The sequence below is a fragment of the Capsella rubella genome, unplaced genomic scaffold (genome assembly GCF_000375325.1).
Source record: "Capsella rubella cultivar Monte Gargano unplaced genomic scaffold, Caprub1_0 scaffold_7, whole genome shotgun sequence".
In the NCBI taxonomy this organism is placed as follows: domain Eukaryota; kingdom Viridiplantae; phylum Streptophyta; class Magnoliopsida; order Brassicales; family Brassicaceae; genus Capsella; species Capsella rubella.
This window is the reverse complement of record NW_006238917.1, coordinates 51,176-71,077: the sequence shown is the minus strand read 5'-3', so window position 1 is coordinate 71,077 and position 19,902 is coordinate 51,176. Positions and strand designations below refer to the sequence as shown.

The window sequence follows — 19,902 nt, the reverse complement described above, 5'->3', positions numbered from 1 at the left end:
CAAAGTGAAAAGATGAGCTTTTTTATTTGGGTCGGTGAAAGTTGGTAATATTGTATTATGGTTTTCTTTGCTAAAACAAGAGTTACTACTAAAATACTATTTCGTACTAATCCTCCCTCTCTCTTGGTTCCTTACTAATGTATACTGAAAACAGTTTCTCTTATTTTGTTTTCCAAGTGTGCTTCATCTACATCCACTCTCTTCATTCATTCGTTGATGTTGCAACGACGCAGATACGGATTATCGTACTCAACGTACTTGGACCAGTACAGTTTGTACTTGGCGAATGCCAATCCCAGCCATGGCTTATAGTTCCCATTGTAATGCACAACCGCTGCATTCTCTATTGCTGTTTGGTTCAGCGCTGGGTCGTATCCCAGCCCCAGCACGTGCCAGCTCCTCTCCATTGCATATGTCAAGTTATAAAATGTGATCAGCCCCGGTGGCAACGAACCCAGCTTCCACAGTGTTCTGTCTTCATTCTGAATCACACACCACAAGATATTATAGACACAGCCAGCTTTCTATCACAGTAAAAATTTATATGCCTTTTGAAAACTCAATCATGAAATATGCCTCACCATGTCTTGCCAATAGTGATATATCCCTGTAATGTTCCGTTTCCTCCACTCTTTCAGGTCAAACATATTCATGCCAAATGCCCACCCGCAAGCACCTGCGTCGAAATTCTCTGAGATTTTTGGATTAGAGAAGTTGAGGTACTTGTCAAATCTGTGGAAGCTCTCCTTGCATGTCTCCACCGCACCATTCACTTTCCCTTGCATGTCTACTGCCCATAGAGGTGCCAGGTCCTTTTGCACCACAATATCATCGTCTAGAAACAGGATTTTGTCCAGCTTCGGATAAACCTCAGGAAGGTAGAACCTGAGATGATTCAGCATTGATAGATACTTTGGGTTGCGGTACTTAAGATTGTCTGCGCCAGCAGAAATAGATGAAGGATGATTTGCTTTGAAGTAGTATTCTTTCAGCCTTGCAGATTCGAGCTGCCGTAGAACAGAGCAATAAGAGGAGTTCAGCCACTTGAAGTCATTGATGTTTTCAACTTGAATTGTCGCATCAGCAGGAGCACTGACGCGAAACCACATCTTCATTGCAGCAAAATTCAATTTGTCTGTTACTATATGGAACACATGCTTCTGCGGTTCCTTTGCATTCAAAACAGTGGAGTTGACCACCACAGATGTGGCCAGAACATTATCAGAAAATATCGCATAGTGATAGAGAGAAGGATCTTCAAACTTTTTTCGACTGACCCCCTCTTTGACTGCATCCTCTTTATTGAAACCTAAAATAAAATAGTCTGCCGCTAATTGCAGACTCAGGCAATGCAATGGCTTGGGAAAGGTTTTGGCAGCTAACTGAATTAAGAAGGTGCCCTTTTTCTTCAGTCCATCTACTTTGCGTTCAGTGGATTGAAGCATGGCCCGGAACTTTTTCGCAAGTTCATGACAGTCATATAACTCGTCTTTCGCAAGAGAGAGGGTGTGGCCCATGGCTTTTGCTTGATCAAGAGCACTAGCAAATAAAAAAGTGATGGCAAAAATTCAACAATGATAGTTGTCTCACTAATCTATGCTGACAAGAGGAATGTAAAAAAGTACCTTGAAGGAAGGTCAGCATCAGAGGTTGCTTTTCCTATAACACGTTGATTTTCTCCATACTGCTGCATCAAGAATGCGTACAGATTGGTTACATTTTTTGATTTGGCAATATTTGCATATGCTTTAGCCATTATGATCTGGTCTCTCATAAGCTTCAAGATAGCATCCGCATTTGGGCTCTCATAGTCTCTCCTCCATATACTGTATTTCCCAATCACTGAGTTTTCAAAGCTTATTGACTTCTCAATGGCTGCTTCTTGCATCTGCTCGTCAGTCTCCTTTTCTTGTTGGATCAGTTCAAGAGTTCGTTGACCTCTCCTTTCCTGGCGTAAAATCTGAAATGAACTACAATTGTTACACTCCCAGTCATATATAATCAACGCATACAGAGATTTACAAAAAGACGGCTATTTGACAGATCACCTGACGCTTCAGTTTTGCTGGGCTTGCAAATTCCATGTGTGGAAACTGATTTTCAGTTTCATCAGACTGATTAGTTGTAGAATGACTTGCATCGTCCACTCTAGTATCATTTTGAAATGACTCCCGTGGTATCACTAGCTAATTCCATTAAAAGAAATGTCATCAACCAGAGAACAAAGCTTCAGGATAAATCCAAGGAAACGAAACCAAAAAGAAATCTCTAATATCTTTCTAGCCTCTACGAGGAGGCTGATAATCAGATTACACCTGATTAGAACATCGGAAGTTCATAAGAGGTATACATTGCTCTGCCAGAAGAGTGGTAAGAAATCACTTCACACACTATAATTTGTGTCTCCTCTAGATCCATTGTCCATAGGATATATATACGGTTCTGTTCTTAAAGTGATGATCAAATCTTATAAAAACCAGAAAACCAGTCTTTAATAAACACGAAATGTTGGTACCTGCGAACCTTTTTTCTTGCCGCTAACTTGAAGGGTAGGATTCTCCAAAACCCAAGAAGATGAAAGATCCCCCATTTTCACACTACCAAGCCGTATATTGCCATAATGGTCACTGTATGTGGCAACTATGTTCACATCCTGAGATAACAAATCTATTAGAAGTAGGAAGCATAGAATTATTGTATTTAGAGGAAGAAGAACCTTACTTTCAGATCTGGATCGTAGTGCACTGCAGCAGCTGAGGAAGCGTACACATCCTGAAGGCATTATTAGTGGATACCCAAAAATCAATCACAAGCTATAGAACCCCAAATATTTAGCAAAGTGTGATATTTGAATCAAATAAGTTATTGAGGGGACAACAAGAGAATCAGACCTTTACATTATTACATCCACGACAATCTTGCAGGGGACGATAAGCTTTAAGTTCTCTGTGGCTGCACAAGGAAGCATCATGGCACAAAAAGAAAAAAGGAAAAGAGTATCAACAAATAGAAACAGCGAAGCCAAAAGACGAGCTTCCAGGAGATAAATTAAAGCATTACGGTGCCTGTGACTCAAAAACGGCTCCAACAGCATGTAGGAATATCTGCAAATCAAACAGTCTTATTAGTTCGAAATTGATCATAGATGATCCGTTATCAAAGCAGTGCGAGCAAGAGCGATAAATCACATGGAACGAGAAGAGGCGAAGTAGGTACCAGCCATACGAAGGCGTGAAATAGAGAAACGGAGCATCTCGAGAACGTCATCTGGATCTGACTGATATCACCACATCCCCGCCGGCGAATCATGTGAGAATCGCAGGCAGCTTTCTTAAAAGCACATTAGTCGTCGGGTGGTTTCTCGAAACGTGCACGTGCTGCCGTTTCGTGATGACAAGAACCACACGCAGTTCTTTGGTAGGCCACGACACTGTAATTCGGGAAAAAAAAAAAAAGAGACGACTTTTTAGTTTTTTTAAAAGCAGACATCTTTTAGAGAGAGGAGGAGATGGTCGTTCTCGTTCAGAATGTGCATAGCAGTGTTTCTGTGGCAATCGCATCCGCTTTACCCTTTTCTTCTCTTTCTCAATAGAGATGAAGATCACAACAGGTGATTTAATCCCCTCTGAAATCGATCGCTTCAAAAAATTGCGTCTTTTATGATGATATTGTAATGATGTTGTTTGATGTAAATTGTCAAGGCCGACGGAGGCGCTGCGTTGGTGGGAAGACGGAGACACGGTGGGAGGAAGAGACCTGGTTGGCGGCGGGACGTGGCTAGGCTGCACGAGGCATGGCCGTCTCGCTTTCCTCACTAATTTCAGGGAAGCCTCCTCCATCCCTGATGCTAAATCCCGTGGAGATCTGCCTCTTCGTTACTTGCAGGTCTACTATAATACTGTATTATGCTGCTTCTGACGGTCTGTTAGAGATGTGAGACTAAGAGGAGCTTTCTTGTTTTGTTGAGAACAGAGCCGAAAGAGTCCGGCCCAGTTTGCCGAGGAGATCCTAGACGAAACTTCTCTGTACAATGGCTTCAACCTTGTAGTCGCTCATGTCTTGTCCAAATCCATGATTTACATTACCAACCGTCCACGCCACGGTGACAAGCTCGTGACGCAAGTCTCTCCGGGGATCCATGTCCTTTCCAATGCCAACCTCGACTCTCCTTGGCCCAAGGTAACTCTGCCAATTCTCCCTTGGACTTTTGCACACTCCCCAATTGCAACTGTTTGTTTCGTCTCTGCAGTGTGTGAGGCTGAGAGAGGGTTTCGAACAGCTTCTGGCTGAGAGCGGGGGAGGTGAATTCCCGGTGAAGACGATGGTGGAGGAGATGATGACCAATACTGTCAAGGATGAAGACACCGAGCTGCCTCACGTTTTTACACCAGAGACGGAATACCATCTCAGCTCCATCTTCGTCGATATGCAGAGAGAAACTGTAATCTTCCTTCCTATTTTAGAGTATATTTTAACTTCCAACTCTTTTCTATGAATATATTCAAGTCTCACTCTTGGATTACAGGGGCGTTATGGGACCAGAAGCATCTCGACGATCAGCATCAAGTCCCATGGTGAGGTATGTTTCTACGAGAGGCATCGTGAAGAAGGTGATTCATGGAAGGAACACACTCAACAGTTTGTAATAAACCAAAACGAGAGTTTTTGATTAGCTAGTCTGGCCAAGCTTATGTCAAATGTAACATTGAGTACCCAAAACTCTCACATACATATTGGGTATGTAACACACAAAACAGAAACAAAGCTCATCTCTTTTATTCCAACCATCAAAGTACAAATACAATCACAATACTTGTAAACCACAAATCCAATATACATAATGGCACAATTCACACTTATTGGACACAAGTAGAAAATGTCTCACTTCCCACACGCTTACACTTTGACCGAGAAGATCTCACTGAGGGAACTCCAAGTTCCGGACACAGCAAGAGCTACACCGAGTCCCACAATCGCTGTGTCCGAACTCCATCGCATCCATCCCATCTCTTCCTTGAAGACCAATAAATGGAACAATGCAGGCAACACAAACCCTAACACACAGCAAGTGCTGCTGCCCACCAAGGACAAAAAATCTGTAAAGTTTGGCACAAAGAGAGCCACCAGAGTCACTACCAAGACAAGCAGCCACCTCAGCCACGCGGAGTACATCCCACGCGAGAAACGCCTCTCCACTATCTCAAACACTGGATTCATCATCAATGGGAAGGTGAAGAAGAGGTTGATGCACAATCCAAGCTGAACAACAGTGCTAATAAGTCCTGGCCCCAAGTTTGCCGTGATTATGTCCATGGTGTCTTCACCAAAAGCCAAGTAACCTAGGAAACCAAATGATATGTAAATGAGAGAGATGAATCCCATGCCGAGTGCCAACACTTTGCCAAACTTGTCCTTGTCCTTCATCTCGGATTCGAGAGGCAAGACCATTCCAACCCCTTCGAAGGAATAGACAGCCACGCCCATCCCATACAAGAAAAGCGACATACCACCAAAGGCAACCACGTCAGGCCTTTGCTTCAGTATAATCATGGAATCCTCAACAATCACAACAGCCATAGCGCCAAGATCAACAACGTCGGCGAATATGCTCAGAGGGGCCAAGTGAGTGAGCGTCTTAATGGAATTCAAACCCAGCTGAAAGGGAAAGCATCCCCATATGTAGAGACTCTTAGAGGAGACGCCAAAGAAATCAGAACCCAGCCGTGTAATCTGATGTCTGAGACTGGTGGGGGATTCGGGATCGAATAGATTAGCTAAAGTAGTGCCGATGAAGATTAGATAACCGACACAAAAACCAGCTTGAGACAAAATAATGAATAAGTCAACGACGATCCTCCCGAAGGAGCCGCAGACGGCAAATCCCAGGTCCCCGAAAGAGCCGATCTTGGAGACGCCACCATTGAAAGAGTCGAGCTTGCGGCGGGTATGGACAAGAAGCATCATGCAGTGATGGGTCAAAACTGAGACGGAGACGAGAAGGAGCACGCCCATGAGCCAACCGGTTCGCTTGAAGGCGTAAGGAAGACCTAGAACCCCAGCGCCGACGACTGCGATGAAGACGTTAGCGAAGGTCTTGAATTGGCTGGACAGGGGGGGTCCCTTGCCAAGAAGAGGCGTGTCCTCTCTAGCCGCCGGTGGTATTTTAAGGGTGTGAGAGGAGGAGCTAGCTTCGTTCTCAAACCCCATCTGATGACTCTCCACCAGATGCGAGATACTGAGATGGGATGGAACAAACTCAGACTTGCTCAATCTGGAAATGGAGGAGGGGATCAATCAAAGAAGAAGATTGGGGGCGACAGCAAGATAATTGGATGAATAGCGTGTCGTGTAGAGTTTGGTGGAGGGAGTCCTTTGGGTTGTCGTTGGCTATTTATGGATGACATGAAATGATCTGGTCATCTCATTCTCACCTCACTTTTAGAAACAAAAACGATGCCGTTTCAAACAAAACTAGCTTAGCAGCTCCCCTCTCCCTCCCGGCACTGTCGTCGATCGCCTTTAAAGGTTTTTCATCATCCATCACTCAGCCAAACCAAAACAAAATAGATATGGCGAGGATTTCTTGTGACTTCAGATTTCTTCTGATTCCGGCAGCTTTCATGTTCATCTATATCCAGGTCAAATCTATACCCTCCTTTTGGATCGCTGATAAATCCCACAATCTAAATCAGTAATTTTCAATTTAAAGTTGATTGTTTTTGGCTCTTTTCTTCTTCTTTCTAGATGAGGCTTTTCCAGACGCAATCGCAGTATGCAGATCGCCTTGGTTCCGCTGTGAGTTACCGCTTAGACTAACTGCTTTCAAGAAGAAGAAACTATGTGCAATATTACAATTATATATCTAATGCTTTGTTTCCAGTTTGTCTAGTATGTCATGATGATCATATTTTATCTGCAGATCGAATCAGAGAACCACTGCACTAGTCAAATGCGAGGGCTCATAGATGAAGTCAGCATAAAACAGTCCAGGATTGTGGCTCTGGAAGGTATCTGTTTTCTGTCTCCCATTCTTCTTTCCTCCTTGCCACTTTTGCAAAATTCTAGATGACCATGTTTCTGTAACCTCTTGAGGTAGAAAACCATATATTTCTATAACTAGTTTTTTGAATGGACTATAAGACTTACGCTTTTCTCTGAGTCTGTTGTAGATATGAAGAATCGCCAGGACCAAGAACTTGTGCAGCTAAAGGATCTTATCCAGACTTTTGAAAGTTCGTTTCTATCCAACTGTAAAACTCATTTTCTTGCTTTTCTTTCCCCCCGGTAATAATGCTTATTTTCTTCTCCCAGGAAAAGGAATAGCAAAACTCACTGAAGGTGGACAGGTCTGGATAAGAAGATACTTTTCTTCGTTTCTGTATCTGCTGCACTGCTACCACTTGCTTTAACCTGTTTCTTGTTTGGATTTAGCAGATGCCTGTGGCTGCTGTAGTGATTATGGCTTGCAGTCGGGCAGACTATCTTGAAAGGACAGTTAAATCAGTTTTGAAGTGAGATACCAAACTGTTTCAATTCTTTTTCAGGAAATCATAATTGAGGTGTCTAATGGCTAATTGTTTTTACAGATATCAAAGTCTCGTCGCTTCAAAATATCCTCTATTTATATCGCAGGTACTTAATAGCTGGGAATGTCAAGGTGGTGGTCTCTTATGCTGTTTATAGTCAACGATTTACTAACCATGGTCTTCACGAACAAATTTTTTTTTCTGACAGGATGGATCTGATCAAGGCGTCAAGAGCAAGGCGTTGAGCTATAATCAACTAACATATATGCAGGTATAATCTAGTCTGATTTTTCTCCCTACTGTTCAAGTAATTTGGTCATGTAGAAGTAAGGATGACAGCTCTTTTGCCCTCTTTTAGCACTTGGATTTTGAACCAGTGATCACTGAAAGGCCTGGCGAACTGATTGCATACTACAAGATTGCACGTAAGGACTGGTATCTCCTTTCTCTGCATCCCTGCAGCTTCATTACTGAAACACTTTTTAATACAGGTCACTACAAGTGGGCACTGGACCAGTTGTTTTACAAACACAAATTTAGCCGAGTGATTATACTAGAAGGTGACACTTTTTTACCTTTCACCCTCAATGTCCCTTGCTGTTGTGCATTTGTGCAGTATTGTTTAAGAGGGGTCGTATTTCTCTTCGACAGATGATATGGAAATTGCTCCAGACTTCTTCGATTACTTTGAGGCTGCAGCTAGTCTCATGAATAGGGATAAGTATGTTACCTACTGAAGCTAGACTCTTATGGCATAAGTTTCCACAGAGTATACAAGTGTTTTTTTTTAATGTTTTCATTCTTTTCTGGATACAAACACGGGTTAGAACCATAATGGCTGCTTCATCATGGAATGATAATGGGCAGAAGCAGTTTGTGCATGATCCCTGTAAGATTCTTCTTCTTCTTGCTTATTTAGCTTCCTCTCTTGCCTGTTCTTTCAATACCTCATTTTGTCTTGCTCATGCTAGCTAAAATAATCTGCAGATGCACTTTACCGATCAGATTTTTTTCCTGGCCTGGGGTGGATGCTGAAGAGATCGACTTGGGATGAGTTATCGCCTAAGTGGCCAAAGGCATATCCTTATAATCCGTTTTTCCAATCTCGAACTCGATGACTATAGTTTGATACATCAAAAACTTTCCTTAATAACTATCCACTTACTGGGATGATTGGCTGAGATTGAAGGAAAACCATAAAGGCCGCCAATTTATTCGACCAGAAGTGTGCAGAACATACAACTTTGGTGAACATGTAGGTACCGAATTCTGCTATATCATGAGTTTCCGTTGCCATAGTTGTACAAGTCTGTTAATTTTATTTCTGTTAAGTTGGCCAATGCTCAGTGCATATGAATTCTGCTTTATGTATGAAAAATACAAATATATTGTTGGAGCTTCGTCTTATAGTACATGGACGTAGACAGTCAAGACCAAATAATACCTTTTTCATTTCACCCTTTCATATAACCTTGCCATTTTCCTTTTGCAGGGGTCTAGTTTGGGACAGTTTTACAGTCAGTATCTGGAACCTATAAAGCTAAATGACGTGAAGGTAAGCACCAGTGTGGTTTTAGTCCCTTTGTTGAGTCCCCACTTTTCACTGATTTCTTATTTCATTTATAAGGTTGACTGGAAAGCGAAGGACCTGGGATACCTAACAGAGGTAATATTTACAGAACTCTGGGAACCATATATTTTGTTTCCCTTTCGTATGTTTTGAGTGGGTAAATCTAGTTTTTAAATCGTTCTCTCATGTCTATACAGGGAAACTATACCAAGTACTTTTCTGGCTTGGTGCGACAAGCACGACCAATTCAAGGTTCTGACCTTGTCTTAAAGGCTCAAAACATAGAGTCTGATATTCTTATCCGGTATAAAGACCAAGCAGAGTTTGAACGCATTGCAGGGGAGTTTGGTATATTTGAAGAATGGAAGGTAAATTTCAGAAGATTGAACTATGACCTTCAATGATTGTAGGTCCAAAAGGGTCACTGTTGTGTAGCCCCATTCATTGTGCAGGACGGTGTGCCTCGAACAGCATATAAAGGAGTAGTGGTGTTTCGAATCCAGACTACAAGACGGGTATTCTTGGTTGGCCCAGATTCCATAATGCAGCTTGGAATTCGAGATTTGTGATGCAAAACATGTACCATCTCCAACCAGCATCATTTACATCAAAACCATTTCTTACAGTTCTCTGCTAACCAGGTTTCAAACGCAGATGAAAGCAAAAGTAGGTTTTCGACTCAGGCAGCCTCCTTCTAGCATCGTCGGCACTTTTGGTTGTATTATCTATGAATGAGTTTGTGGAGGGGGATTAACTTTAATAGCTAGGAAACTCTGGTGACATGTCTCATTGGTTTAGAAGATATGGGAACCCCTTTTAAAGGATCAGACATATACATTTAAGTCGTTTTATGACTGATTTTGTTGTGGGTATCTTACGCGAATGCAAATTATTCTATTTAGTTTTTCGTCTGTCCACTTCTATTGGTTTCTGTATTGCTAGTGTACATAGCTCTTCAACCATCTAGATATATTAAATGCTTCATGTTACCGCCAAATCATTATTTCGTAAGGATTATTGACCTTAACGCCCAAACTAATCTGTGTTGCTTCAAAGAAGTAATTTTTATTTCACCCCCACTTTCATCTTTGGCGAGTAGCCAATGTAGTCAGAGGACCCATCTTTTCACAATCGCATCTCCTCATATAACCCGTCAGCTGGAATGTGAGGCTATGGGAAAATTGGTCGATCATTACTATGACCAGTTGTAGATAAACGGACGGGTGAAAGGATCTTTGATTTGTCTCATGTGAGTAAAAGAGCCTTGCAGAGTCCGCTGCATTTTTAGAATATTCTATTAAAAGAGACTATTTTATAGATGTGTTGATCACTATTAGTCAAAGATATCTTCTGTTATTTTTAGTCAGGATGTAGAGACGTTGGAGACAATATTGCAAAACAATAATGTTCAACAAAGAATACACACTTTGATCATCGGATCTGCACCAATCTTACTAAATTTATCAATTTTGCCTGGTAATCACATGCCCATCTCTTCCTATAATTCCCCTGTTTGATGTCTCTCTACCAATGCGATTTTGCTCTTGGGAGATTACTGAGTGGGGATCTTTAAAATCATGTAGCTGCCTTGATGCTCTAAATTTGTATCCCTTTTTTAATTGTTCAGATCCGTGTTATGGGACCTGCTCTGTTTTCCTCTGATCTGGAAGGGTAGGTGAACTAAGTTGGTAAGGGGATTGGATTACGATACAGGCCATTCTTCGGCTGCTTACATCTGCCTCGAGGTACTTACAAGCAAAACCATTCTTCTAACCATTTAGTCTTTCCACGGTTTGTTTCAGCACAAAACCTGGTAAGAGAGGCGCCCAGTAAGAAGCCACAATGAAGCACAGCGGTGGGAACCAAGCCTGCTATGTTCTTGGTCAAAAGACCCCAAGCATCCGAGATCTCTACTCGTTGGGACATAAACTAGGTCAAGGACAGTTTGGGACGACTTACATGTGCAGAGAGATCTCAACAGGGCATGAATACGCGTGCAAGTCTATAACAAAACGAAAGTTGATATCTAAGGAAGATGTGGAAGATGTGCGCAGGGAAATTCAAATCATGCATCATCTGGCTGGTTACAAGAACATTGTCACCATTAAAGGTGCTTATGAGGATCCTTTGTATGTTCACATCGTGATGGAGCTCTGCTCAGGTGGGGAACTGTTTGATAGAATTATCTAGAGAGGGCATTACAGCGAGAGAAAAGCAGCTGAGCTGATAAAGATCATTGTTGGTGTTGTTGAGGCTTGCCATTCGCTTGGTGTCATGCATAGAGATCTAAAGCCCGAAAATTTCTTGTTAGTTAACAAGGACGATGACTTCTCTCTTAAAGCCATTGATTTTGGGCTTTCCGTGTTCTTCAAACCAGGTGAAACATCTACTGCAACATCTTCAGTCATAAAATTTCTAACTTACTTCATCATCTCCAACTTTTTCAGGTCAAATATTCGAGGATGTGGTTGGAAGTCCGTATTATGTTGCACCTGAGGTTCTGCTCAAGCATTACGGACCAGAGGCTGATGTGTGGACCGCAGGGGTCATACTGTACATATTGGTGAGCGGAGTCCCTCCGTTCTGGGCAGGTATGCACCCAAATGAAACAAATGTGATAAAGCTTCTCAAGGTAAAGGATTCTTATATTTTTTTTATGCATCAACTCCAGAAACACAGCAAGGGATCTTTGATGCAGTGCTGAAGGGACACATTGACTTTGAGTCTGATCCTTGGCCCCTAATATCTGACTCTGCGAAAAACTTGATCCGTGGCATGCTATGCTCCCGGCCGTCTGAGCGACTGACAGCTCATCAAGTATTGCGTAAGTCTAACCGGTATGCTCTTATTTCATGTCCTGTATAGAGCTTACTTAGAATTTTGCAGGCCATCCTTGGATCTGCGAAAATGGAGTTGCGCCAGACAGAGCACTAGATCCTGCTGTGCTTTCTCGTCTTAAGCAGTTTTCTGCAATGAATAAACTAAAGCAGATGGCTTTAAGGGTAAACAGCCAGACGTCAGCCTTTTTCCCAATTACGTATTTATGAATTATTTTCACATAAATGTATTCTGATGTGATTCAGGTAATAGCCGAGAGTCTCTCCGAGGAAGAAATTGCTGGATTGAAGGAAATGTTCAAAGCAATGGACACGGATAACAGTGGAGCGATTACATTCGACGAGTTGAAAGCTGGGTTGCGAAGATATGGCTCTACCCTCAAGGATACTGAGATCCGGGACCTTATGGAGGCTGTAAGCACTTTGCTCTAATCTGATATATGTGAGTACCTGCTTGAAATCAGTTTGTTAAGTACGAATCTGTGACTTTGCCTTACCAGGCAGATATTGACAAGAGTGGGACCATAGATTATGGTGAATTCATAGCTGCAACGATCCATCTAAACAAATTAGAGCGTGAGGAACATCTTCTCTCAGCCTTCAGGTACTTTGACAAAGATGGGAGCGGTTACATCACAATCGATGAGTTACAGCATGCATGTGCTGAACAGGGAATGAGTGATGTATTTCTCGAAGATGTGATCAAAGAAGTAGACCAAGACAATGTGAGAGACCTGCGCTTATGCATGCATATCTTCTGGGTTGCAGATTACAGGGATCATTTTCTTCTTCTTGTTTCAGGATGGAAGGATTGACTACGGAGAGTTTGTAGCTATGATGCAGAAAGGCATTGCTGGAAGAACAATGAGAAAAAGCATAAACATGAGCCTCAGGAACAATGCCGTCTCACAGTGACAAAAAAAAAAACACGATCTCACAATTATGTACAGGTTAGGCCTTTCTCAGTTTTTCTAGGTAAATGCCATCAAATTCTTTCCCAAACTGACAGTCTACGTCTCTGTGTGTGTGAATCCTTCATTGTTGATAGAGCTGGCCCAAGATATGCAAAAGCTACAAAGCTCTGCAGAAATATGGTTCACATGGTATGGATCTTTCCCCGTAAAGATTGAATCAATAAAGGCTCTGCACTCTACAATGAACTGATATGTATTAAGATAAACTTAATCAACATATAGGAAGTCATAGGAGATTATTGTAAATTGACTTATATGCACACATCCTATAACAAAAATAATAAGAATGGTTACTGTGGATTTAAATGATGATTCATCATACATCTAACAGAGCGGTCTCTCTTCCCATTGTTACCTCCTGCACAAAGTAAATAAGATATAATAGTGACCACAAGTTGCAAGGCGAGGAATGGTTTGTCACCAGAGAAGATCATCGTTACCTTTAGCTTAGAATCGCTGGAGAAGACGCAGCTGGATGTGATAGCATGGCCTGGCTCAAACACCCATCCTACTGAAAACACTCTATCGTCGTCTTTTCGTTCTTGGAGAGAGCACCACAGCCCTTGCGGAAGCAGTAGAAGATCCTTTTCTTCTCTCACAATCTCAACAACCTTCTCGCCAGTAACTTGTTGAATACAATCCTGAACATACTCACAAAATGAAACACTTCAAGTTCACTACGGCGATCATAGAATGGATGTACACATTTGGAAGAGGAAAAAAAAAACTCACGGAATCGGAGGCGTGAAAGCTAGTGGTAGCAAGTAGAACTCTCCAAGAGCCGGCAACCACTGAAGCTGCTGTGGTAGGTGTAGAAGCAAACCCGGAGCTACGGATTGCACAACCTCCAAGCTGATCGCCATCTCTGAAGGGACCGTACCACTGCTCACAGAAAACTTTGATACTCTGGAAGGACATGTTGGTCTCTGCTAAGCTAACAACCTGGAAAATCCTCACCCGAGACTGCTTGTCATTTGGATTGATCAGACAATGCTCCAACTCTAGCTGGTTGTTCCGCAAAGGCCACACAGCGACATAGGAGCCAGTGACAGAGTACGAAAATGCTAGTGCAGATGATTCGGTTAACCCGATGCTCCTGTGGTCGATGGTGTAACGGGTGGCTGCATCTGCTTCACATCCAACAGTGGGGAGGAGTTTGATGGACTTGTAAAGAAAAGTGTGTGCGTGAGGCTGGGCAAGAGTGGGACACTGCGTCTGCCAATCGAACACCTTCACTTCCCATTCTCTATAGGCTTCTGGAACCACCGATTCAGGTAGTTCAAGCGGTTGTCCTTCGCGTGTAAAATCTGCTCCGAAACCGTCCCATTCGCCAGACACATTATGAGCGAACTCAGACCACGCTAAAACCCATTACACAATCAGCAAAGACACGGTTGTAAACAAAACAAAAATGAATCAAATATATAAACTTAAAGGTACGATCGAGAGCATACGACTGAAATCAGGGGCAGGCCGGCTCTGCCCCAGGGCAATATCCGAGGCGATTTCAGCTGAACAAGAAAGAGGGGAAATTGTTGTTCTGTGTATAAACCCTAAAGCGGAAGAGAAGGGATAAGAGAGATTTTTAAACGACGGCGGTGACCGAGGCGGAGGAACAGGGACAGGTGTACGGCTCCGCCATAAGAGGGAGCTTCCAGAGGACGACGATATCATTTGGGAGCAGAGAGAGAGCCAGAGACTCTGTATTTTGTTGATTATCTTAGAGAAATACATATTGAAGGGTTTAAATTTATTTAAATGGATTTTTGAACTGGATCATGAAAATGGGCCTATTTCGTACGGCCCATCAACGACCATGGAAGAAACAGCGCCCTTATGTATATGATGTATTGATATCGATAGACATGATACTGAGTTTAGCAGCGAGACAGAATACATAAGTTTGAGTGGGAAGCTGGTGACGAAGCACCACAATCACAATAATAGTTGAGAAAACTAGGAGAAATCAAGAATGACCAAATCTTGTTTGCAAACTGTTTCTTGAAATCACAGCCTTGTACGCGATTTGACACATTTGCTACAGCAAGACCTGAATTAGAGACACTTCATAACTCATCTCGTGAACCACTTTTGCCTTCATAAGATGCATAAGCTTTGATGATTGAAACATACACGTCAATGCCCTTCAAGTACTCAGCTTTGCCCAGATACTGCAACAAAGCAAAATGATGATGATCCTCCAAACAACAAGCAAAGTGAATCAAACCAATGAAGTTTTTATATGTAACCAGGCGGTACCTCATTGTGGTCATGAAGCAAACTCGGGGTGTTTGATATGGGAGAGAACCCAAACGCAGGCACGCCAGCCTTGCGAAAGTAGCGAGCATCTGTTGACGCAGGGAAAATCTCAGGCTTACTGGTCCTACCGCCGGCTTCCTTAACAGCAGTTTCCAAGAGCCCCCACCACGGATTTGAATCATCTGCGGCTGTGAGGAACTGCTTCCCAGTAACCTTCTGCTTGAACTGCCCCAGCTAACTCATAATTAGTTGAAGTTGTCGAAAAGAGGTCCTCTGGTAACAATACTTTGCCTAAAAGGGGCACTCTAACTTGCTTTCGACTTCGTTCAAAGAGTAAACAGTTTCTAATTCACTGAAATAGAGATACGGGTGGCCAAGAAATTACCTCAAAGGACATGTTTCGCGATGCTGGAGCCCATTCTTCCACCAAGCGTCTTTCGAGTACTTCAGCATCAACGCTGGGTGGAACACGAATGTCGAAACCAGCTTCTGCCTCAGATGGCTGCAGATTCATCACGAAACCCTGGAGGAGAAAGAGCCCAATTGTGAGATGCAGTCAAACAAACAAAAAAGACATTGAAGATAGAGATACAAAAGGGAGAGAAGTAGTTACAGTTGGAGAAGGTGTGCCAGCCTTGAGGAAGGCCATGTTAACGGAGACGACATCGCCTTCAGCGGTGCCACCAGCTTTGAGCAGATCAAACTGGGAAGCTCTGAATCTGCGAATACTCTCAATGCTTTTGAGGAGGTTCTCCATGGCAGAGTGATCATAGAGCTTGGCACCATGGCCAGGTGGACCTTTAGCCTTAATCACCAACCACCAGGGACTCCTCTCTCCATAGAATACTCTGTAACTCTCAGTAGGCGATGGCAGGCCTGAATCATCCACCAAACAAAAACACTTTGGTACACTATAAATTAAGATAGAAGAATCAAATCAGTAGAGTGCGTTTAAGTACCTTCGTCGAGCGCGATTGCGATGTTCAAGCTCTTGAAGAAGTTGGAATCGACGAACTTTTCAGCGCCATCGTGGCCGCCGATCTCTTCATCGGGGACGAAGGAGAGGTAGACGGAACGGAGAGGGTGGAAGCCGGAAGCCTGGAGCTTGCGAATGGCCTCGAGGTATTGCATCCCGACGCACTTCATGTCCTGGGAACCCCTGGCATAGATGTTGCCGGAAGTATGGTCGATGTGAGCAAGGAGAGGATGGTGGGTCCACTTGGAGTCCTCGAAGGGAACGACATCGGTGTGGGAGTTGAGGAGAATGGCAGGTAGGGTTGGGTCGGAGCCGACCCATTTGAGGAGGAGAAGTGGCTTCCCCTTGACATGCTCGATCGTCTGAGATTCGAGGGAGAGTGGTTTCGCCTGAGAGATTATAAAGTCAACGGCTTTGTAGTAATCCGGGTTGGGCTGAACCGTGTTGATTCGGAGATACTCCTGGAATCTGGAGACGGGCGCATCGTCGCCGGCCACCGCAGAAAGGAGGCATAGATGGAGAACAAGGAGAAGGGGAAGAAGAAGAAGATTCATGGCGGCCATAGGGGGAAGTGAGGAAACTGGAAGAATCGTCTCGTGTGCCCTTATTTGGGGAGGAACAATCGCTATTCTCCCTTTCTATTCTTTCTTTGTTTTTTTTTTTATTTAAATCGAAAAACACTTCAATTACAACTGTATCCTCGTCAAAACTGTATTATTACATCAAAAACCTGGATATATCCACCCACCCATTAATATAACCCAGAAACCCGAAATAATAAAAAAGAAAAAAACAAAAATTTGAAAAAATTAAAAACTCCAATCCCTAATCGAACCGTTTTTTCTTCTTCTCTTTTTCTCTCTAAGTGTCGAGAACTCCTTAGAGATTTGAATTCGAGTAGTTTTTCTCAGTTTCTCTCCATTTTGAGCAATCATCGAGTATCATCTTGAGTATTGACATTGATTGGAAAATGTATGGTTGAAACAAGAAGGGGAAAGAAGAAAGAAATGGTTGAAGAAGCATTGGTGCGAGCGGCGCCGGCGGAAGAAGCCGAAGAAGCAAAAGCGGCGGAAGTAGCAAAAGAAGCAAAAGCGGCCGAAGAAGAACCCATTGGGGAAGGGGAAGTAGACAAAGCGGCGGACGAAGAGTTTCTCTCGGCGGATGAGAATTCTCCGCCGGCCGGGGAGAAAGAGATAACTCCAGAAGTAAACGAGGAAGAAGGAGCATTGGCCGATTTCCGTGAGGCGCCGGCGGTTGTGGCAGAGGAGGAGACCGGCGGCGAGAAGGAGAAAGAAGACGGTGAGGAGAGTAGTGAAACTCTAGGATCCTCATCGGATAGTGATGGAGAAGGAGAAGAAGTAGAAAAAGAAGAAGGAGAAAAAGGAGAAAAAGGAGAAGAAGGAGAAGAAGGAGAAGAAGGAGAAGAACAAGAAGAACAAGAAGAAGATGAACAAGAAGAAGATGAACAAGAAGGAGAAGAACAAGAAGAACAAGAAGAAGAAGAACAAGAAGAAGATGAACAAGAAGAAGAAGAACAAGAAGAAGATGAACAAGAAGAAGAAGAACAAGAAGAAGGTTCTAAAGAGAAAGATGGAGATAATGACGAGGAAAGCTCCAACTCGGGAACCAACTCGAATGAAAACGATGTAAGGGTCTAAAACGATTTGGTGTTTGATTCAATTGATGTATGGTATTTCGTTAAAAGTAGGTATAACTTGTCATGTAATACTGGTAGAACTAGCTGTAAAACTGGTAGTGTTGTGAAATTAGGTGTAACTCGGTAGAACTGGTTAAGTAAAACTGGTAGAACTATAAGTAAAACTGACTGTGTTGTAAAACTAGGTAAAACTGGGTACAACCGTTTGGGTATAAATGGTAGAACTGTCTGTGTTAGTGAAACTAGGTACAACTGGTAAAACTGTGTGTGTAAAACTGGTAGAACTAAGACAATATTACTGTTTTTTTGCAGGATTCCGACGACGAGACACCAATGCAGCCGTTAAGAATGTACTTCCCACCGAGTCAGTACAACAAGAAGATAAAGCTATCGACAAGGTGCCATATCCATGAAACTTTGTCTCTACTAGATAAAGGGTTGGATATTCCTATGACGAAGAGCGAGAAGGAGTGGTTTGAAGACCATATGCAGTTCAAGCACATATTCCACTTGAAAAAGGACCCAAACCACAAGGTTATGGGAATGTGGATGCTCCTTCTTCGTACGGCTTGCATAGAGAAAAAGAAGGAAGTTTGGTTCGTGGTAAACGGTGTCCAAATCCGGTATGGATTGAGAGAGCATGCTTTAATGTCGGGTTTGGATTGTCGGGCCTATCCGGAGGGTTACATGAACGCGGGAAGTGAAAGGTTCAAGAGGAAGCACTTCAGGAACCTTAGGAGGGTAAGATTGGAAGACGTCAAGGAAAAACTACAGACGATGGTTCCGGATCGTACTCATGACAGGTTGAAGATGATGGTACTCTACTTTTTAGTGAGTATCCTTGTCGGGGACACCAAGAACTCGGGTAAGTTAGCGACGCCCATAGATAGCCTATGTCTACGAGCGGTTAACGATCTGCAGTTTTGTGCTACCTTTCCTTGGGGAAGGTACTCGTTTGAGCACATGCTCAAGTCCATCTCGCACACTATGCGCCATTTTGATGGGGTGGTGGAGAAAGAAGGAGCAATTTGGCCGGTTCCGGGATTTTGTATCCCGATGGAGGTTAGTGGTTTGTCTAATCGAATTTCATTGTGATTGTTAACTTCTTTTGTGCTAACATGAATTATATATGTTGTGTAGTTATTGGCTTTTGAGGCGATTCCTACACTTGGTAATGAATTCATTGAATTTAGGCCAGACGCGGACATAGAGTGTCCCCGGATGTGTAGGAGGAAATTCAAGCAAGGGGCGATGAAAGGGTTTTCTCTCAAGAAGCTAAATGACGTTCTCGGTGAAACTAAGGTTAGTTGTCCAATTCATCGAAACTTTAACTAGTAATTTGGTGTTTTTAATGTGTGTGTGTTTTCTTTTGTTTAAACAGGATATTGTCTCTATCATAGAATGTACCGATGAAGAATCTGTACTGTTGGAAGAAATCATCGACGAAGGTCACGAAGATGATGATGTGCATGATGTTGTGGTTGAGAGTTGGATGAATCTCATTTCGAAAGGTAAGGGTGTGTTTTTCGAAGAGATGTTCGATGAAGATGTGGTGGCCCGGTCAGAAAACGAAGATACCCTTCCTACACCGAGAATAGCCTTCAATACTCTAGAGGCTCAGCTCAACACCCTCCAAGAAGAAGTGAGTTCGAAGTTTGTTATCATTTTCGAGAAGTTAGATGGACTTGAGAAACGGTTTAATGAATTGGAAGCTTCCGTGAAGAGAACGGAAGAAGATGAAGAAACAGCGGGGGAGCAAAAGAAGACGAAGAAGGAGAAAGGTGAAAAACGACCAGCCCCCCTAGAACCCGGTTCAAGACCGAAGACAAGATCGAAGAAAAACTAAATGTGGTTGTGGTGATGGTTGTGAACTTGGTTATGTTATTTGTTTTATTATTGTGTTTTTGGTTGTGTAAACTTAACTTATTTTCAGGATTTGGTATTAGTAGAATTACCTAGTACGATTTCAGATTTTCCAAGGAGTTGGTAAAACTAGAAATACTAGTAAAACTGAGTAAAACTTGACTACGGTTTGGCATAGTAATACTAGTAAAACTGAGTAAAACTTGACTACGGTTTGGCATAGTAATACTAGTAAAACTG

The 19,902-nt window shown here is 42.8% G+C and overlaps 8 protein-coding genes across 16 annotated transcripts; 4 read left to right on the top strand and 4 right to left on the bottom strand.

Moving 5' to 3' along the window:
• Positions 1-5: 5 nt before the first annotated feature.
• LOC17877896 (probable galacturonosyltransferase 3) lies at positions 6-3,428 on the bottom strand. Of its 3 annotated transcripts, none has more exons than XM_023778027.1 (9): positions 3,217-3,428; positions 3,061-3,104; positions 2,892-2,952; positions 2,722-2,772; positions 2,524-2,653; positions 2,049-2,182; positions 1,626-1,960; positions 582-1,539; positions 6-482 (listed from the first exon to the last, which is right to left on the bottom strand). In XM_023778027.1, exons 1-9 carry the CDS (start codon positions 3,307-3,309, stop codon positions 207-209), a joined length of 2,082 nt encoding a protein of 693 aa, XP_023633795.1. In that variant the 5' UTR covers positions 3,310-3,428; the 3' UTR covers positions 6-206. The 3 variants fall into 3 exon arrangements, with proteins under 3 accessions (XP_023633795.1, XP_023633793.1, XP_023633794.1); XM_023778025.1 differs by having other exon boundaries at positions 2,049-2,186; positions 2,516-2,653; positions 3,217-3,427; XM_023778026.1 differs by having other exon boundaries at positions 2,049-2,186; positions 2,516-2,653; positions 2,898-2,952; positions 3,217-3,427.
• A 50-nt stretch (positions 3,429-3,478) lies between these two features.
• Positions 3,479-4,784, top strand: LOC17878375 (transport and Golgi organization 2 homolog). Its single transcript, XM_006285025.2, has 5 exons — positions 3,479-3,610; positions 3,702-3,885; positions 3,973-4,179; positions 4,250-4,441; positions 4,526-4,784. Exons 1-5 carry the CDS (start codon positions 3,528-3,530, stop codon positions 4,667-4,669), a joined length of 810 nt encoding a protein of 269 aa, XP_006285087.1. The 5' UTR covers positions 3,479-3,527; the 3' UTR covers positions 4,670-4,784.
• LOC17878357 (amino acid transporter AVT3C) lies at positions 4,757-6,319 on the bottom strand. The gene has a single exon (XM_006285283.2). The coding sequence runs from the start codon at positions 6,205-6,207 to the stop codon at positions 4,897-4,899; it is 1,311 nt and encodes a 436-aa protein (XP_006285345.1). The 5' UTR covers positions 6,208-6,319; the 3' UTR covers positions 4,757-4,896.
• A 77-nt stretch (positions 6,320-6,396) lies between these two features.
• Positions 6,397-10,013, top strand: LOC17878215 (alpha-1,3-mannosyl-glycoprotein 2-beta-N-acetylglucosaminyltransferase). Of its 3 annotated transcripts, XM_023778029.1 has the most exons (20): positions 6,397-6,638; positions 6,745-6,795; positions 6,920-7,007; positions 7,170-7,232; positions 7,312-7,346; positions 7,435-7,511; positions 7,587-7,632; positions 7,735-7,797; positions 7,885-7,951; positions 8,018-8,086; positions 8,178-8,247; positions 8,354-8,415; positions 8,514-8,604; positions 8,688-8,781; positions 9,019-9,081; positions 9,154-9,192; positions 9,294-9,348; positions 9,436-9,464; positions 9,549-9,675; positions 9,751-10,013. In XM_023778029.1, the coding sequence occupies exons 1-19, from the start codon at positions 6,408-6,410 to the stop codon at positions 9,663-9,665; spliced, it is 1,410 nt and encodes a 469-aa protein (XP_023633797.1). In that variant the 5' UTR covers positions 6,397-6,407; the 3' UTR covers positions 9,666-9,675; positions 9,751-10,013. The 3 variants fall into 3 exon arrangements, with proteins under 3 accessions (XP_023633797.1, XP_023633796.1, XP_023633798.1); XM_023778028.1 differs by having other exon boundaries at positions 9,294-9,464; XM_023778030.1 differs by lacking the exons at positions 9,436-9,464; positions 9,751-10,013 and having other exon boundaries at positions 9,507-9,665.
• Positions 10,014-10,330: 317 nt separating this feature from the next.
• Positions 10,331-13,221, top strand: LOC17879154 (calcium-dependent protein kinase 26). The gene is given in 9 exon segments (XM_023778714.1): positions 10,331-10,345; positions 10,460-11,473; positions 11,544-11,687; positions 11,768-11,920; positions 11,983-12,098; positions 12,180-12,347; positions 12,434-12,658; positions 12,735-12,883; positions 12,982-13,221. Coding segments are annotated over 7 exon segments (1,455 nt in total). The 5' UTR covers positions 10,331-10,345; positions 10,460-10,938; the 3' UTR covers positions 12,849-12,883; positions 12,982-13,221.
• Positions 12,566-14,710, bottom strand: LOC17878901. 4 transcript variants are annotated; one of them, XR_002832913.1, is made up of 6 exons: positions 14,362-14,663; positions 13,640-14,268; positions 13,348-13,548; positions 13,230-13,265; positions 12,872-13,093; positions 12,566-12,786 (listed from the first exon to the last, which is right to left on the bottom strand). XR_002832913.1 is itself a non-coding variant. In XM_023778717.1 (5 exons), the coding sequence occupies exons 1-5, from the start codon at positions 14,639-14,641 to the stop codon at positions 13,030-13,032; spliced, it is 1,200 nt and encodes a 399-aa protein (XP_023634485.1). In that variant the 5' UTR covers positions 14,642-14,710; the 3' UTR covers positions 12,799-13,029. The 4 variants fall into 4 exon arrangements, 3 of the variants coding, with proteins under 3 accessions (XP_023634485.1, XP_023634484.1, XP_023634486.1); XM_023778717.1 differs by lacking the exon at positions 12,566-12,786 and having other exon boundaries at positions 12,799-13,083; positions 14,362-14,710; XM_023778716.1 differs by lacking the exon at positions 12,566-12,786 and having other exon boundaries at positions 12,799-13,093.
• A 47-nt stretch (positions 14,711-14,757) lies between these two features.
• On the bottom strand, positions 14,758-16,772 carry LOC17880285 (aminoacylase-1). Of its 2 annotated transcripts, none has more exons than XM_023778715.1 (5): positions 16,126-16,772; positions 15,780-16,042; positions 15,552-15,689; positions 15,167-15,400; positions 14,758-15,078 (listed from the first exon to the last, which is right to left on the bottom strand). In XM_023778715.1, exons 1-5 carry the CDS (start codon positions 16,703-16,705, stop codon positions 14,974-14,976), a joined length of 1,320 nt encoding a protein of 439 aa, XP_023634483.1. In that variant the 5' UTR covers positions 16,706-16,772; the 3' UTR covers positions 14,758-14,973. The 2 variants fall into 2 exon arrangements, with proteins under 2 accessions (XP_023634483.1, XP_006284995.1); XM_006284933.2 differs by having other exon boundaries at positions 15,167-15,391; positions 16,126-16,771.
• A 905-nt stretch (positions 16,773-17,677) lies between these two features.
• On the top strand, positions 17,678-19,645 carry LOC111829252 (uncharacterized protein At3g43530-like). The gene is made up of 4 exons (XM_023777934.1): positions 17,678-17,788; positions 18,112-18,861; positions 18,940-19,101; positions 19,181-19,645. Exons 2-4 carry the CDS (start codon positions 18,133-18,135, stop codon positions 19,643-19,645), a joined length of 1,356 nt encoding a protein of 451 aa, XP_023633702.1. The 5' UTR covers positions 17,678-17,788; positions 18,112-18,132.
• The last annotated feature ends 257 nt before the right edge of the window (positions 19,646-19,902 follow it).